This window comes from Vitis riparia, chromosome 11 (genome assembly GCF_004353265.1).
Source record: "Vitis riparia cultivar Riparia Gloire de Montpellier isolate 1030 chromosome 11, EGFV_Vit.rip_1.0, whole genome shotgun sequence".
NCBI classification, from domain to species: Eukaryota; Viridiplantae; Streptophyta; class Magnoliopsida; order Vitales; family Vitaceae; genus Vitis; species Vitis riparia.
The window spans coordinates 11607200-11622262 of record NC_048441.1 but is presented as its reverse complement, the minus strand read 5'-3'; the positions used below and the strand labels follow the sequence as shown (position 1 = coordinate 11622262).

Genomic DNA, 15063 nt, shown 5'->3' with positions numbered 1-15063 from the left:
CTGCGTTCCTATTGTACCATTACACTGTACTCCTATTGTCTCCACTACCAAGTCTACCCCTCCTCACACGTCTCTCACCACTTTTCTCTCTCTAAACCACACCATACACCCATTTCTTCTCAAATACCCTCTACATCCATTTCATCCCACGATTGCATGGTTACCCGTGGTCCCGCTAATGCCCAGTACGCATTTCTCCAACCTCATGTTCTCACCTCCACATGTCGTTCATCCTATCATCCATGCCTCACTCGTCACACCCGACACCATATAGCTCACCTCTCACTCATCCCTTCTATCACACTCATTGATCACCAATGAAATAATGCGGAGAAACGTTGATGACAACTTTAATGACCCACGCTTTGACAGATTATGGCATTGCTTGAGAACATCCATGGAGTGGAGCAGATTGTTTATTTGACAGTAGCAGTTGCAAATGGGTCATTGATGGACTTGGTTTTGACTACCAAGGCTTGAGGGGTTTCTTAACGAATGATGTATCCCAATCGCGTCATCTACGTGCAACACGACAGAGTGATTTCTTCTGAGGATGGGAGCTATTCGTGTCCTCTTGTGTTTGAGAAACTAACAGGCTTAAATCTTTCCTGTGCTGATGGATCTTCTGCAGTCAATAATGCAGTGTTATGTATTAAAGCATCAATGCTTTGGCAGAATGTGCCTCCAGCAATACTTCTTAGATTTCTGTGGGAACATAGATCAGAAAGGGCAGATCTGCCTCAAAGTCAGAATCCACCAGTCACTCAGCTGCTAATCGCCATCTGGCGGCTGCAGAGATGCAACGACAGAAGTTGAGAAACGTGAAGCCAACTAGGTCTTGTGCGTTTCTGAGAAAGATGGAAGGGAAGGCAGAGAAGGAGAGAGTATGCGTGACTGGTGCAGGAGGGTATATAGCTTCGTGGGTCGTCAAGTTTCTCCTCTCAAAGGGTTATATTGTTCATGGAACGGTCAGAGACCCAAGTGATGAAAAGAACAGCCATCTAAAGAAATTGGAGAAGGCTTTGGAGAATCTTCAATCTTTTAAGACAGTTTTGCTGGACTATGAAGGCCTTTGCGCTGCCTTTGCTGGATGATCTGGGGTTTTCCATGTTGCCAGCCCAGTCCCTATTGGCCCAATATTTAATCCCGAGGTGGAACTGATTGAACCAGCTGTAGTGGGCACGCGTAACGTCTTAAGCGCATGTGAGAAGGCCAAAGTGAAGAAAGTTGTGGTTGTTTCATCCGCTGGTGCTGTCGCCATGACCCCCAACAGGCCTAAGGATCGGCCCATGGACGAAGAATGTGGGTCTGACCTTGAATATTGCAAGGCAAATCAGAATTATTATTGCCTTGCCAAAACAATAGCAGAGAGTGAAGCCCTGGAGCATACAAAGAAAAGTGAGCTCAACATTGTAACAGTTTGTCCATCCTTTGTATTCGGGCCAATGCTGCAATCCACAATGAATGGCAGCTGCTTGCTTCTCCTATCATTTATGAAAGATGTTGGCGAATCAGTGAAAAATATTGTTTATCCTGTTGTTGATGTGCGCGATGTGGTTGAATCAATTCTGCTGGTATATGAGAACCCTGATGCAGTGGGAAGATACATATGCTCAGCACACTCAATTCAAGCTCAAGCTTTAGTAGAAAAGTTGAAGAGCATGTATCCTAACCACAACTACCCTAAAAGTTACGTTGAAGATGAGGAGGATGTTGAGTTTAGAGAAGTTACAGAGCCAAAGGATATGCGGTTGATTTCTTGCCAGTGTCGCTGCATGCATTTTCAAGGGATCCGGAGGCTTATTTTTCTCCTTGTATATATACTCAGATTGAGACTGAAGAGAATGAAGCTGATATTGAGGGCTCAGATTCAGAACGTGAAGGAGTTGCTTCTCTTAGATGTCACTCCTTTATCATTTGGTATCAGGGGCAGCTAGACACCTTCATTTGAAGGAATATACCGTCTGTGACAGTTCTGGGAGTGTTTTTTTTAAACTAGCTGCGCTAGTGGAAGGCAAAGACATTATTGGTAGTCATAACAGGCGTTATCTTTTGGACCTCATGAGAGTAACTCCTTTGATGCTAACACATCTATTGAAGATGGTTCTGTTGGTCGAAGTTTCAGAAGCTGCTCCATCATTGTTATTCGTGAAGGTGCAGGTGGTAGCCAGAAGAGAATTTGAAGAGTTGAAATGGGAAGTTGTGAAAGCTGGGCTTGAAGATATAGTTGTTTCATGGCAGAATCGACGTTCTACAGGGCATGCTTCCCACTTGGAAACCCTGCTGATGCACCTTGCAGGAATCCAAATATTTCACTTGCATACATGGATTCATAGCATCGCATATCTCGCTAATGGAGTGTATCAATGTAGTTGTCTCCTTGGGAACCAAACATGCAGCTCGGGTGAAGATTCCAACTGGTAGGGCAGCGTAGTAGCTATTGCCAGTGTTTGTTCCACTTTGGGTTGGCTTCAGCTCAAAGCCAGAAGACTCCAGCTGGAAATCAACCTATGTTAGTCTTTGAGAACCCTATTGAGAATGTCTCGACAAAGACACGAGCCAATCCTCGCCAGACAGTTGGTTCTAAGCTTGCTGCACCAGGAATTTCATGCAGACTAGGGGATGGGCCCACTGCAAATCAGAAACCAAGGCCCCAACCTCCAACAGAGTGGATCAGAAGGAACGGTCTTGACGAAGCCATTGACTTGGGTGAAATGTTGCGAATGGAGTCACAAGATTGGATCTTAGGGTTAGTAGAGAGGTTCTCGGATGTTGATGTGGACATCTTGGCATCGTCAAACAATGGTCGAACAACAGCTGGGACAATTGACAGGCCAAAGAAGAAAATTATGGGTATCTTCTCACGCATGTGACACCTGCTGCTGCCCTAGAAAGATAAGCTACAGGAAAAAGCCCTCTATGCATGGCCATCTTTTTGGCACGCCACCTCTAGGCCACGCGCCACCTTCTAGTTCACCATCCTCAACTTTGAAAATGTTTTGTTTTAAATCTCATTTTTCAAATTTCAATTCTTCCACTTTTCATCCTTAGTTTTTCTAGGTTTCAAAGATTTATTTTCCAATAAAATTTTGGCGTCATTTTTCTTCATGGCGAGCAACTTTCACACTTTCTTTTTTTTTAAAAGGTTTTTAAATAAGCAATAATCAAATTTTGTAATTCCTAATGATGGAATTTACGGATTTGATTCATGCAAAATAAACGGGCTTTGGTGGGGGCCCCACATATATGATTTCATGACTGATTGTTTAGTTGGTTGACTTGTCTGCCCTGTGTGATTGATTCGCTCTGTTCCTTGATATGCATATAGTCATTCTGTGTTTATTCACTAACCTCATTCCATAATAGCGCGTTGCTGTTCGCTGCCCAGGTACACATTCATTCATTATGATCATTCTCTATATGTATTCTGATTCTCATATATGCATGATTGATGTGGGTATCCATTGATTTACTCGTCCATTGCCATGATTGTTTCATTTTATTAGTAGAGACCCGACTTTAGGGACTTAAAGGGGTGCTACGGTCTATACCGTACCTTCCCGATAAGTAACCTGACCCCCGAACCCGATCCGGTTTTTCGTAGACCAAACCTTTCCAAAACAAGGAGTCACACTTAGGGTTTTTCTTTCTTATTTTGTTTACCCTTTAAAAATAAAACAAAAATAAGTGGCGACTCCAAGTCATTTTCAAATAATCAATAAAAATCAATTTTTCAAAATAAAAATCGAGCTCGCCATCGAGTGGGAAACGCATTGAGCCGAAATGCGGGGTCCACAATTGGTTAAGCCTATGGAGAGATCCTATAATTGATAAGTCCCATTCAAGGAATTCTATCATATATGCCCTATGTCATGGATTTGGATGACCAAAGTAAGTATTATAACAAGTTATTTGATAGGTTCCAAACTCATGTAAATAGGTTAAGGAGTCCAATCCCATAGGTTTGTAAGTGAGTCCAACTCCATTAGGAATCAATTTTTCAAAATCAAGAGGGTAAAAAGTCTCACTCTTAGAATTGAGTATGAAAAATCAATTTGTTTGTGAGTCCAAATATTTTAGGAATCAAATTTCAATATCAAGAGGGTAGAAAGCCTCACTTTGGGTTTGAGCATGAAAAGTCAATCTAGCACTACTCTTAAAGTTAAGCGAGTCCAAGTTAGGAAAAATGATCTCACATATACGATAGCCTTCACTAAGGATGAAAAAAAATCATAAAAGTCGTTGTCAAATGGCACAAACATGAAATAGGTAGGGAAATCTTGAACATAGAACAATTAGAGAAGTCAATAATAAAAGTTTGAAAATTTGACAACTCTGATTGGTTGACATAGTTTATAAACAAATATTGGGGATTTATTGTCAATTTTTTAGCAAATTTTTCAGTGGTCTCCAATAGTCATTTACTTTGATTTAATGAACTTGATTTAAAGTGCCAATCCAAGGGCTTTGATGAATATTTGTGAGCTTTTAGTTAACCCTTTTTAAGCTACATGGAAATAGATTTTCTAATAAATGAAATTGGAAACAAAAAGAGCGCATAAGGAAGACTCTCTTCCCAATTTGATCTAAGAGATGACCTATTTTAGGTCAAGGGATAGGTGTTTGAGAAAGTTACAATTCAGGGCATGGAAAAACGATTGAATCTTTTCTAGAGGGAACTTAAAAAGAAATTCAAAGAAGAATAAGGTGAATACTAAACATCGATACATACTTATAGAAGGATAAGGAAGAGAAATTGACAAGTTGCTTGCATTGTGTTTTGTCCTGATTCTAGGAATGTTGATGCTTAGGTAACTCGTTCGTAGGAATATGATTATGTTAATATACTTTCATGCATTCCATTGTCTTTGCTATCATTCTACTCTCTATTTTTGCTAAGGTCTAGAAAGTTTAGATTAAGGGGCAATGATTTGTACCAACTCTTGACTCATAAAGGTACTAATATTTGTGTTTTGGACACAAGATAAGAGACAATTCATATTTTAACTTAAATTTATGTTAGTGCCTACACTAAGAACAAAGGAAATAATTTTTAGAATAAAAGCAAAAAAATAAAGGAAATATCAACACCTTGATACAATTTTAGAATTTAGGGTGGAATAGAGGAGTAAAGATGTAATGGAATGAGTCTTGGTGCCCACTAAAGCCAAGAAGATGGGAAAGAGGCAAGAGAAAACCACAAAGACATGTTATATCGTATGAAAGCAATTATAACAAGTTTTGGGAAGCTATAATTGATTTCGAAAGGAGGAATTGCAATTTGGCAAAAGCTCACATCAATTTGCCAGAATTTACTACATAAGTCAAATTAAAATTTTACATCTAATTTGTTTTGGTATTAGAATTTAGATTTCAAATCATTTTGATGTGGTTTCAATGTTTAAATTTTATTTAATTATGGTGGCCAATGGAATTAGACCATGTGTTAAATCTTAGCTTTATGTTTGCATTCATATTACTCATCCATAAGATGTATAAGTGATATGAATGCAAACATAAAATTGAACCAACAAATCCATATCATCAAGTTTAGTGATTTGTGTATAAAGGGAATAAATCCAAGTTCCATATGCGAGTTGATTCTAAGACTCAATTCGATCTTGAATTGACTTTGGTCTTAAATCTTAGATCCAAGAATTGCCCTTCTCATCTATTCTAAATTTGAAATTGAAGTGGGAAAACTCTAGAGTCATTAGTCATAGATTTGTTTTAACCAATTTCATTATTTAATCAAGATTCAATCTTTTTATTAGAAATCACTCATCCATAAAAATATGAAGTATTGTTATATCATGGGAGGGATGTATTTTAAAAGTTTGAGAGAAATATACCATTATCATCTTTATTTGGCCACATTCTTTTCATATGTGATGAATAAAAAGGAAATTCAAGATAACAAATATATAAATTTGAGTCCATTGGATATAACTTCTTATTTATACTTTTTAAATATAGATATAATAGTAATTTTTATATGAAATATAATAAAATAATAATAATTTTTATATAAAATATAAAAAACTTTTAGGAACTTATATTGAAAATAAAATGATTTTTAAAAATAAATATTGAGGTAATTAAAAAAAAAATTCTAAAATGACTTTTAAGGGTGTAAGATAATTTTATAATTTTTGTATAAAGTTTTTTATTTTAAAAAAGCGAAAATAGAAATGTATTTAAATGAAACTTTATTTTGTTGACCTTCAAACGAATCACAACTTCCCATATATATTAAAGATTTTTTTTTAATGCAAATCTTAAATTTAAAATAGATTTTTAAGCATTTGTTATGAAAATAGAATGTTGAAGAATAAAGGTATGTTAGACAACTATTTTCAATAATAGTTTTTTGTTCTTTATAAAAAAAAAAAAACAAGAAAACACATTTAATAACCAAAAAATTGTTTTCCATTTTTTGTTTTTAAAAATATAAAATATAATATTTTTAGATAATATATTTGAATTGTTTTATAATATTTTTACTTGTTTTCTGAAGATTGTTTTAGAAAATAATTATATAAATATGTAAAATGATGAAAAATTAAACATTGGATAAAAATGATTTTTAAAACATATTTAAAAATGTTAAAAAATATGTTAAAAACATTTCCGGTTCTCAACAACCTTTTATTTTACAAAACATTAAAAAACAATTTTCAAAAGTTGTTTTTTAGAACTGTTTTAAAAAATAGTTAACACATAAAACCTAAATTTGAGATGTTTTTGATTTTTTCTTTAGTATTCAAAGAGATGATTAAAAAATAGAGATGAGAAATTGAAATTTTTTACATTAACCATGCATAATATTTTCCCATATAAAAATTTGTTTTTTACATTTGAATTTTTAAAAATAATTTTTTTCTTGAATCATGGTCCAAAACTAATTTTTAATAACTATTTCAACATGTTTCCAAACGGTTTAAGGTTTCCATGAATCTTAATTTGCTAACTTAAATTCATCAATTTAAATATAATAAAGTCTAACACAAAATTTTGATTGAAATTATGTTTCAATCTTAAATTACCTTGGATGTTACACATGCTATATAATAAAAATATGAAAATATTGGCTTAAATACACTTTTTATTATTATTATAAAAAAGAAGGTATTTTCATATAAAAGCACATCTTATAGATAGAAAAATATAAATTTACATTATATATTTAAAAATCACTTTTCGAAAATTTAAAATTTAAGGTAAAAAATCTAAAATTTAAGGTATAGAATTTTCTTGATATTTTAATTTTTATAATCAGTTTATAAAATTACGACCCTTTCAATATAATCTTTGTGAATTGGAAAATTTTATAATAAAATTATTACTATTTTTTTATGGGACAATTGTGTTTTGGACTTAGTTGGACAAAAAAATTAAGCTTTGTTCCATATAAGTTCACTATTTAAGCTCAAGGTTTAAAGGAAGTGTGAAAATTGAGAAGAAGGATATAAATTTTTTATCTTTCAAAAAATGACTTTTATTGACTATGAAAAAAAAGAGTGTAGAAAAACATTAATTTAAATTTTATTCCTTTTGCAAATCTTAATAAAATTTAATATAATTTAGTGATTTGGAAAAAAAATACACCATTTTTCAAAAAAATAAAAATAAAAATAAATTATTTAAAAATCAAACATCTTGGAAAATATATATTTTTAAAATTGTGTATATAAAAAATAACTAAAATTATGTCAATTTTTTTTAAATGATATATTTTTATAATATATATATATATTTTAAAAAATTAATTTTTTAAAAATAATAAATTTTCAGAATAATTATTAAAAAAAATTTAAGATCAAAAAATTTTTCAAACATTATGACAGAAAATAGTTTTGAAGGACATATTGGTTTTTTAATATTTTGTATCCTCTCTATCAATTATGCAACTTTTATGAGACAAATCTTAATTTTTGGGCCCAAAAGACAATTGTCCCATTTTTAATTTAATAAAAAAAAATGTATCCTAAGTTCCTAACTAACACTAAAGTATTTTTGGAATGTAATTATTATAATATAATTCTTATCATTCTAACATAAAATGCAAAAACTCTTAAATTTAAAAATTTTTAAAAATAATTTTTAAGAATATAAATACTTGTTTGATGATTGCTTTCGAAAATAATTCTGAAAAATAATTTTTGAAAGTAGTTTTTGAAAACTATAATATGACTTTTGCAGACTAAAAAGTCCGTTTGAAAACCTAAAATGTTTTTAACTTATTTTTAAATATCTTTTAAAATAAATTTATATATAGTGTTTTATTTTTAATTATTTTATATGTTTGTACAATTATTTCTTAAAATAATATTAAAAAAAAACTAAAAGGTATTATTCAAAAATACCATATTTTATATTCTTAATCAGAAAACAATTTTTAATGGTCAAATTTGTTTCAATGTTTTTTGTTTTAGAGAACAAAAAACTATTCTCCGAAACAATTCCAGAGAAGCCATTAAAGTTCTTACATTTTTTATATATCTACCATATATTTTTTGCTTTCTTTTAAAGCCCTCATAAGTTGGTATTTTTATTTATTTATAAATTTTAGGTCCGTTGAAGCTTGAAGGGAATTCAATCAGGGCGTGGAAACCTAAAAGGCATTATCTTAAAAGTGAAACCCTAAATTTAAGAAGCAAAGGAGGTTAGAGAGCAATCCTTAATCCTTATTATTACCAAGCAGGAGGGTGACTTGGAAATTTAATAGCCCTAGTAAACTTCCAAAGGGAATAGACAACAAAATGATGGAGGAATTAAAAAAAAAAAAAAAAAAAAAAAGGAAGGAAAAACTGGAAAACAACATTAAAAGCCAAATTGCACACACCAAAACCCTTCCCAAAAAGGCACATCTCTCTCTCTTTCTCTCTCTCTGAACTCCTGTCGCTCCCTCACATGGAAGACGATGACGAGTTCGGCGATCTATACACAGATGTTCTCCGACCTTTCTCTTCGTCATCTGCTCCGCAGCCGCATCAATCATCATCAAATCCTGCGTCTTTCAACCCTTCGATCGATCTCAACACCCACAGCGATGATGAAGATTTTTTGTACGTAGCTCCCAAATCCAATTCGACCATCTCTCACAAACCCATTAATCAAACCCTAGTTCCCGAGCCCCAAAAGCCGCCACCGGAATTGGGTACCGCCCAAAGTCGAGATTCTGGTCTGAATTTTGGCGGCGGCGATGTGTTGGTGGAGCAGGGATTGGGGAAAGGGGGCGATTTTGTTGGGGGTTCGAAGAATTGCGCGGCGGATTCTCTGGAGTTGGGTGGTTCTAGGGTTTTGGAGAGTGGGGATGTGAAATTACCCGATGGGGCTTCTGAAGATGATAAATCTGGAGTCGATGCTGGGAGAGGCCGTGGAGGTGATAAGGATGTAGATTTTATGGAGAAAGATGTTAATTTCGATATTGAAGAGGTCGATGGCGAAGCTGGAGATGTGGGTTTGGACCCAATTATACCTGGGCTCTCAGCTGCCCCTGCAATACCGAGTCTTGATGCTCCAGTTGAGCCTCAAAACCGAGAAAAGACGAATGTTGTGGCTCGCGATGATGCTAGTGTCCAGGGCGATGATTGGGATAGTGATAGTGAGGATGATTTGCAGATTGTGCTGAATGATAACAACCATGGGCCTATGGCTGCGGAGAGAAATGGGGTGATGGGCAGTGACGATGAAGATGAAGATGGAGACCCTTTGGTTATTGTTGCTGACGGAGACCAAACTCATCCTCCGTTGGAGGAGCAAGAATGGGGCGAGGATACTGCGGTGGATGGCGAGAGGAAGGAAGGGGCTGATGCAGCCAAAGTCAATGGTGCAATTGCAGGACCCCCAAAAATTGGGTATAGCAGTCATGGTTATCATCCATTTCATTCTCAGTTTAAGGTCAGTTATATATATGCTGCCTGAAATAGGAAAAATTGTGTATTGGGTATATTGCAAGAGTGGTTGTTGTATGAGAACTTGAAGTGTAATTCCATTGTGTAATTTTTGTACCAAATGGATTGTGTGTGTCTCAATGTTATGGAAATTGTTGCTATCAATTCTGATCAGCTTTTATTATTTGCAGTTGCCTATGTTGCAGGGGAAGTTTTGATTAACATGAACTACGGGAAAATCACTGAACATTGAGGCTATTTTATTTAAAGTTAAAATGATCTATGATCAAATTAAAATCTGGTCCTACAATAATGTTTTTCTGATGCAAGCACTCGGTGATGTGTGGTTCATTGCCTAATGATGCTGAGAATCAGTTTTGGGTCAATTGTAATCATTCACAACCAAAGAACAGAATACTGTTCTTGTTTCTAAGGGCCCTTAATTATTTGCCTGAAAGGATCAAATGCCAAAGTTGGTTTAACTTTTTATAGTTTGATCCATTGGTTCCATGCATGAGTAACGATTCTTAATATTGTTTGTAATCTTAATATCTTGAAAATCCTGTCTTCCAGTTAACCGCCAGGGCATAGGTTTTTCTATTTAGTTTATTTTTCTTCTAAACAGCAGGAAATCACTTCAAAGTGTGATTTTGTCCCACTTAAATATTTTGAAACTATTGCTTCTCGGTCTACAAGTCCCATAGTTGATATATGTGATATTTCTTTCCCATGTAAAGGGAGTTCCATGCGCATCTGAACAGTTTACATTGTGAAGCTGACTGATGGAACCTACTCTATGGATGGTTCGGACATGAACTGGAACTTTCTAGGCATGAGAGAAATCCACTTGTTGGAATCATATTTTGGTTCTTGGTCCTTTTTACCAAGGAAAGGGTGTTTCCCACCCTATGCACACTGCAGCATGATGATTTACAATTGAATGGAAAAGGTTTTAATTTAATTACGAGTTCTTGTGAGCTTTCTTGCTCTTAGCATTAGTATGTCATTTGATGAACTGGTTCCTTTAGGATGTGGCCAGCCTACCCTTTGGTGATACTTGCATGTTATAACAAAAGATAACATTGTTATATTTTTTTATTGATGTGTAGTGAACAAATGGTTTTCCTTTTATGCCATTCACTAATGGATATTATAATTCCTACATTTGCTTTTCTAAATAACTTGCTTTTACAGTGGCACTGTCAGGGTTAGGGGTGGAGGAATAATACTCATGCCTGGTTGGCTTTGCAGTATGTGGGACCATTTTCTACATTTCATTGTTTTACCCACTTTTTTGGTTTTTTAGTATCAGAGTGGGTAAAGTAATTTGTGGTGTTTGTTTTGGGTCCCCATGGAGAGTCCTAAGGGCTTGGCCATGGAAGGTTCTTCGGTTATCAAAAAAAAAAAAAAAAAAAAAAAAGAAGTTATTTGTGGTGTTTCACATGTAAGAGAGAAAACGAAAGACCCAATAAATTCTTGGTTTTCTTAAGATGCCGTATTTAATAATAACATAATGCAACTGGTGGCCTAGTTCTGTAATTTTTATTTTTTATTTATTTTTTTTCTATACGTGGGAGTATTGGAATTTTTGTTTCTTTTTTTCTTTTAGCTTTGTATTTCAAAGAATTTTTACAACTTAATATGACATCGTTTGCAAGTTTTTTCATTTGATAATTACTTTTTAATTCTGTTACTTTTTTGGCGGACAATTGGATATGCTATAGCTACAATTGTTCTCTATTAATTGTTAGATCATTATTCCATTGTTGGCTTTGTGGCCCTTACTTTCCTTGTTTTTGTGTGGTAACCTTATGATATTTCCTTTGGCTTGTAGTATGTGAGACCTGGTGCAGCGCCTATTCCTGGAGCAGCAGCTGTTGTTCCTGGAGGAACCCCAGGTCAAGTTCGTCCACTTGCAAATATTGGCCCTGTACCTGGTCGTGGTAGAGGTGACTGGCGACCAGCAGGAATAAAAAATGCTCCTCCCATGCAGAAAAATTTTCATTCTGGGTTTGGGGCACCTGCTTGGGGTGGCAATATGGCAGGGCGTGGTTTTGGTGGTGGACTAGAATTCACGCTTCCTTCTCACAAGTAACCTTCAAATAGCTGCATTCACTGGTTTTCTTTTTGTTTAATGATTTCATGGGAGTGCTCTAGGTTGTTAGTAACTTATCTTTGCTTTGTTTGGTTATTATTTGCATTGTTTTACTGATTTCTTGCAATCTATGTAATATTTCTGAATAGCACTCAAGATGAGTTGTCATGATTTTTTTTTTTTTTTTGATAAGTAAAAACAATTGTATAAAGAAAGCTTGAAGTACACCTGACAGTATACACGGAGTATACAAGGCAATTAGGCCAAATGAAAAGAAAAAACAAAAAAACCCTTACTTACAACCCAACCAATCAATGAAATCGAAAATGGACCATGACGCACAATTTACATGCACCCTAACCCAATCCGAGAACATGTACAAAAAAGACCGTAAAATAGCTTGATCCGCTAATTCAGAATCTTCAAAGATTCTTCTATTTCTTTCCTTCCATAAAGTCCAAAATAAGCATAAAGGGGCTGCATTCCACGCCTTTTTTCTTTTCTTTCCAACAAAGGTGCCGTTCCAACCAAGAATGGTTTCCTTGATAGAATTGGGCAAAACCCAATGAACACCAAAAAGAGCAAAAATAAGGTGCCAAATCATAGTTGCCTTGGGACAATGAATAAGCACATGATTAGCTGATTCTTCATCTGCTTTACACAAATAGCACCTACTTGGTAAGGCCCAACCCCTCCTTTTTAGTTGATCCATAGTTAGAATTCTTCCCTAGATAGCCTCCCAAGCAAAAAAGCTGACTCTCTTTGGACCCAAGGATTCCAAACTAAGCTTGAAGGGAACTTTCTACCGATGCAAGGAGCTAAGGAAGAGAAGAAAGACTTAACTGGAAAGATATCTTTCTTTGAAACCCTCCAAGACATGACATCCTCAATCCCCCTTCTAAGTGCATGGTCATGTAACCTACTGAAAAAAGTTTCCACCTCTTCCATCTCCCAATCATTGTTGAGTCTTGTGAAAACAGGGTTCCAACAACCCAAATTCCCGGATTGATCTCATAACTGAGCTACCCAAGCATCCTTGGAGGAGGCAAGATAGTACAACCTTGGAAAAGCCTCATCCAAAGAATCTTCTCAACACCATCTATCCTTCCAAAAACGCACTCTTCTACCATCCCCCACCTTAAAAGCCACCCTTTTGCTGAACTCCAACCACCCTTTCCTAATCGTCTTCCAAAGCCCCACTCCATGACTCTCCCTTGAATCGCCAGAGCACCAACCACCATCTTCTTCCCCAAATTTCCTTACAATCACTTGTTTCCATAAAGAATCTTGTTCCGAAGCAAATCTCCAACACCATTTTCCAAGAAGAGCCTTATTCAACCTAGAAAGATTTCTGATACCTAAGCCCCCATCCTTTTTCTCCATGCAAACAATGGACCAATTTACCAAATGCGGCTTGCTTTGAGAAACTACCGCCCCCCCACAAAGGAAATCTCTTTGAATCTTTTCCAACCTTAGGCTCACCTTGTGAGGGATGATGAATAAGGACATAAAGTAAATTGGAAGGCTAGAGAGAGTCAACCTTCCTCCTTTGGACAAATACTGTCTCTTCCACAAAGCGAGCCGCTTTTGAAATCTCTCCTCCACTACATCCCAAACCCGAGATGATTTGAAAGCAGCTCCCAAAGGCAGCCCTAAATAACAAGAAGGAAGAGAACCCACTTTACAGCCCAATACCCTAGCCAAGTCCTCAAAATTAGGAACCACCCCCACTGGAATCAGTTCGCTTTTGTGAAGATTGATTTTTAGCCCAGAAATCGCTTCGAACCACATAAAAGCCCAACTTAAGACCTCCACATGCTCCTTGCTTGCATCACAAAAAACTAGTGTGTCATTAGCAAATAGAAGATGAGAAACAATCACACCCTCACCTCCTCTCCCACCAGCCATGAAACCCTCAAGATAGCCTCCTTGTAAAGCCCTCTTCAATATAGAAGATAAACCCTCATGATTTGCGTAGGATTGATTTATTGTATGAATGTATCTGAATTTTCCTGTTTAGCTTACATGTTTGTGGACATAAATTTAACTTTAAGACTCTTATCAGTGTTTGTATCCATATAAAGCTATATCTAATCCTTTCTATTTTGTTTGCATGAATATAAAGTGTTTGCTTTTGCATGTTGCATGCGGAAAGAGTTTTATATAATGCCAATGACATGTTTCAAATATGCAATATCTCTTTTGGATTGTTCCTTTGACTTCTAGTAGTTATATATAATGCTAATCAGCACAAGAATGCCTCTGAAAGAGGTTAGTTTTGGAACTGTCCCATTTGATGGGAGGCTGCAAATGGGAAGTTTGTACTGATTTTGTGGGTTGCTGGCCATCTCTTTCCATCTCTCTCTCACCCTCCCTCCCTCCACATGCACATGCAAACTAGTTTATCTGTTGAGAGGAACTTGGTTGAAGGAAGTAGTTTTTAAAGGAATTTTCATTATTAGTCTATTTGATAGTAGATCTATCAAAAAAAATTATTAGTCTATTTGATAGTAACCAGAAAGTCAAATGGGCAGGTCACAACTATGAATAGTCAACTTAGTTATTTAGGAAACTTACCCAGCAACAAAGTTCTAGTTAAATGAGTGCTCTTAAAGGTGTGGAATTGGATTGTGGTGGCTCCTAGATTTTTCCCTTTAAGTGTTGATTTAGTTTATGATTTTACCTTGTAGCTTGTCTGAAGGAGAGGATTTTCCTTTCTCTCTCTCTCTCTCTCTCTCTCTCTCTCTATATATATATATATATATATGTATATATCCCCCTCTCACTCCTGTTGAATTAGGGTTTTAGTGGAATACTCTGTGTGCAACAATTTTTAGGAGGGCTAATATGGGATTATTAAGGACTTTTTTTTATTTTTTTTATTTTGAAATGCTTGTTGGGATTTTGCATTTAAAGTGTGGTCTAATAGTTGAGATTTTAGGTAGGCATTATTCTTTGTCCTTATTCCCTTGGAATTTTGCCATTGTAGATCTTAATTCCTTACAAACTTTTTTATTGAGTCAAATAACATTTGGTAAGCTGATAAGGCCCCAAGGTAGGATTTTCTTGTTT

At 35.4% G+C, this 15063-nt stretch overlaps 1 protein-coding gene and 1 pseudogene across 1 annotated transcript in view; both read left to right on the top strand.

Annotated features, from left to right (window-relative positions):
• Positions 1–498: 498 nt before the first annotated feature.
• Positions 499–1937, top strand: LOC117924763 (annotated as a pseudogene).
• Positions 1938–8849: 6912 nt separating this feature from the next.
• LOC117925266 (FIP1[V]-like protein) overlaps positions 8850–15063 on the top strand; it is a 24616-nt gene continuing 18402 nt past the window's right edge. The window contains exons 1-2 of the mRNA XM_034844230.1: positions 8850–9903; positions 11731–11987. Coding sequence (XP_034700121.1) covers positions 8914–9903; positions 11731–11987 — 1247 coding nt within the window. The 5' untranslated portion in view covers positions 8850–8913. The remainder of the gene's footprint in view (positions 9904–11730; positions 11988–15063) is intronic.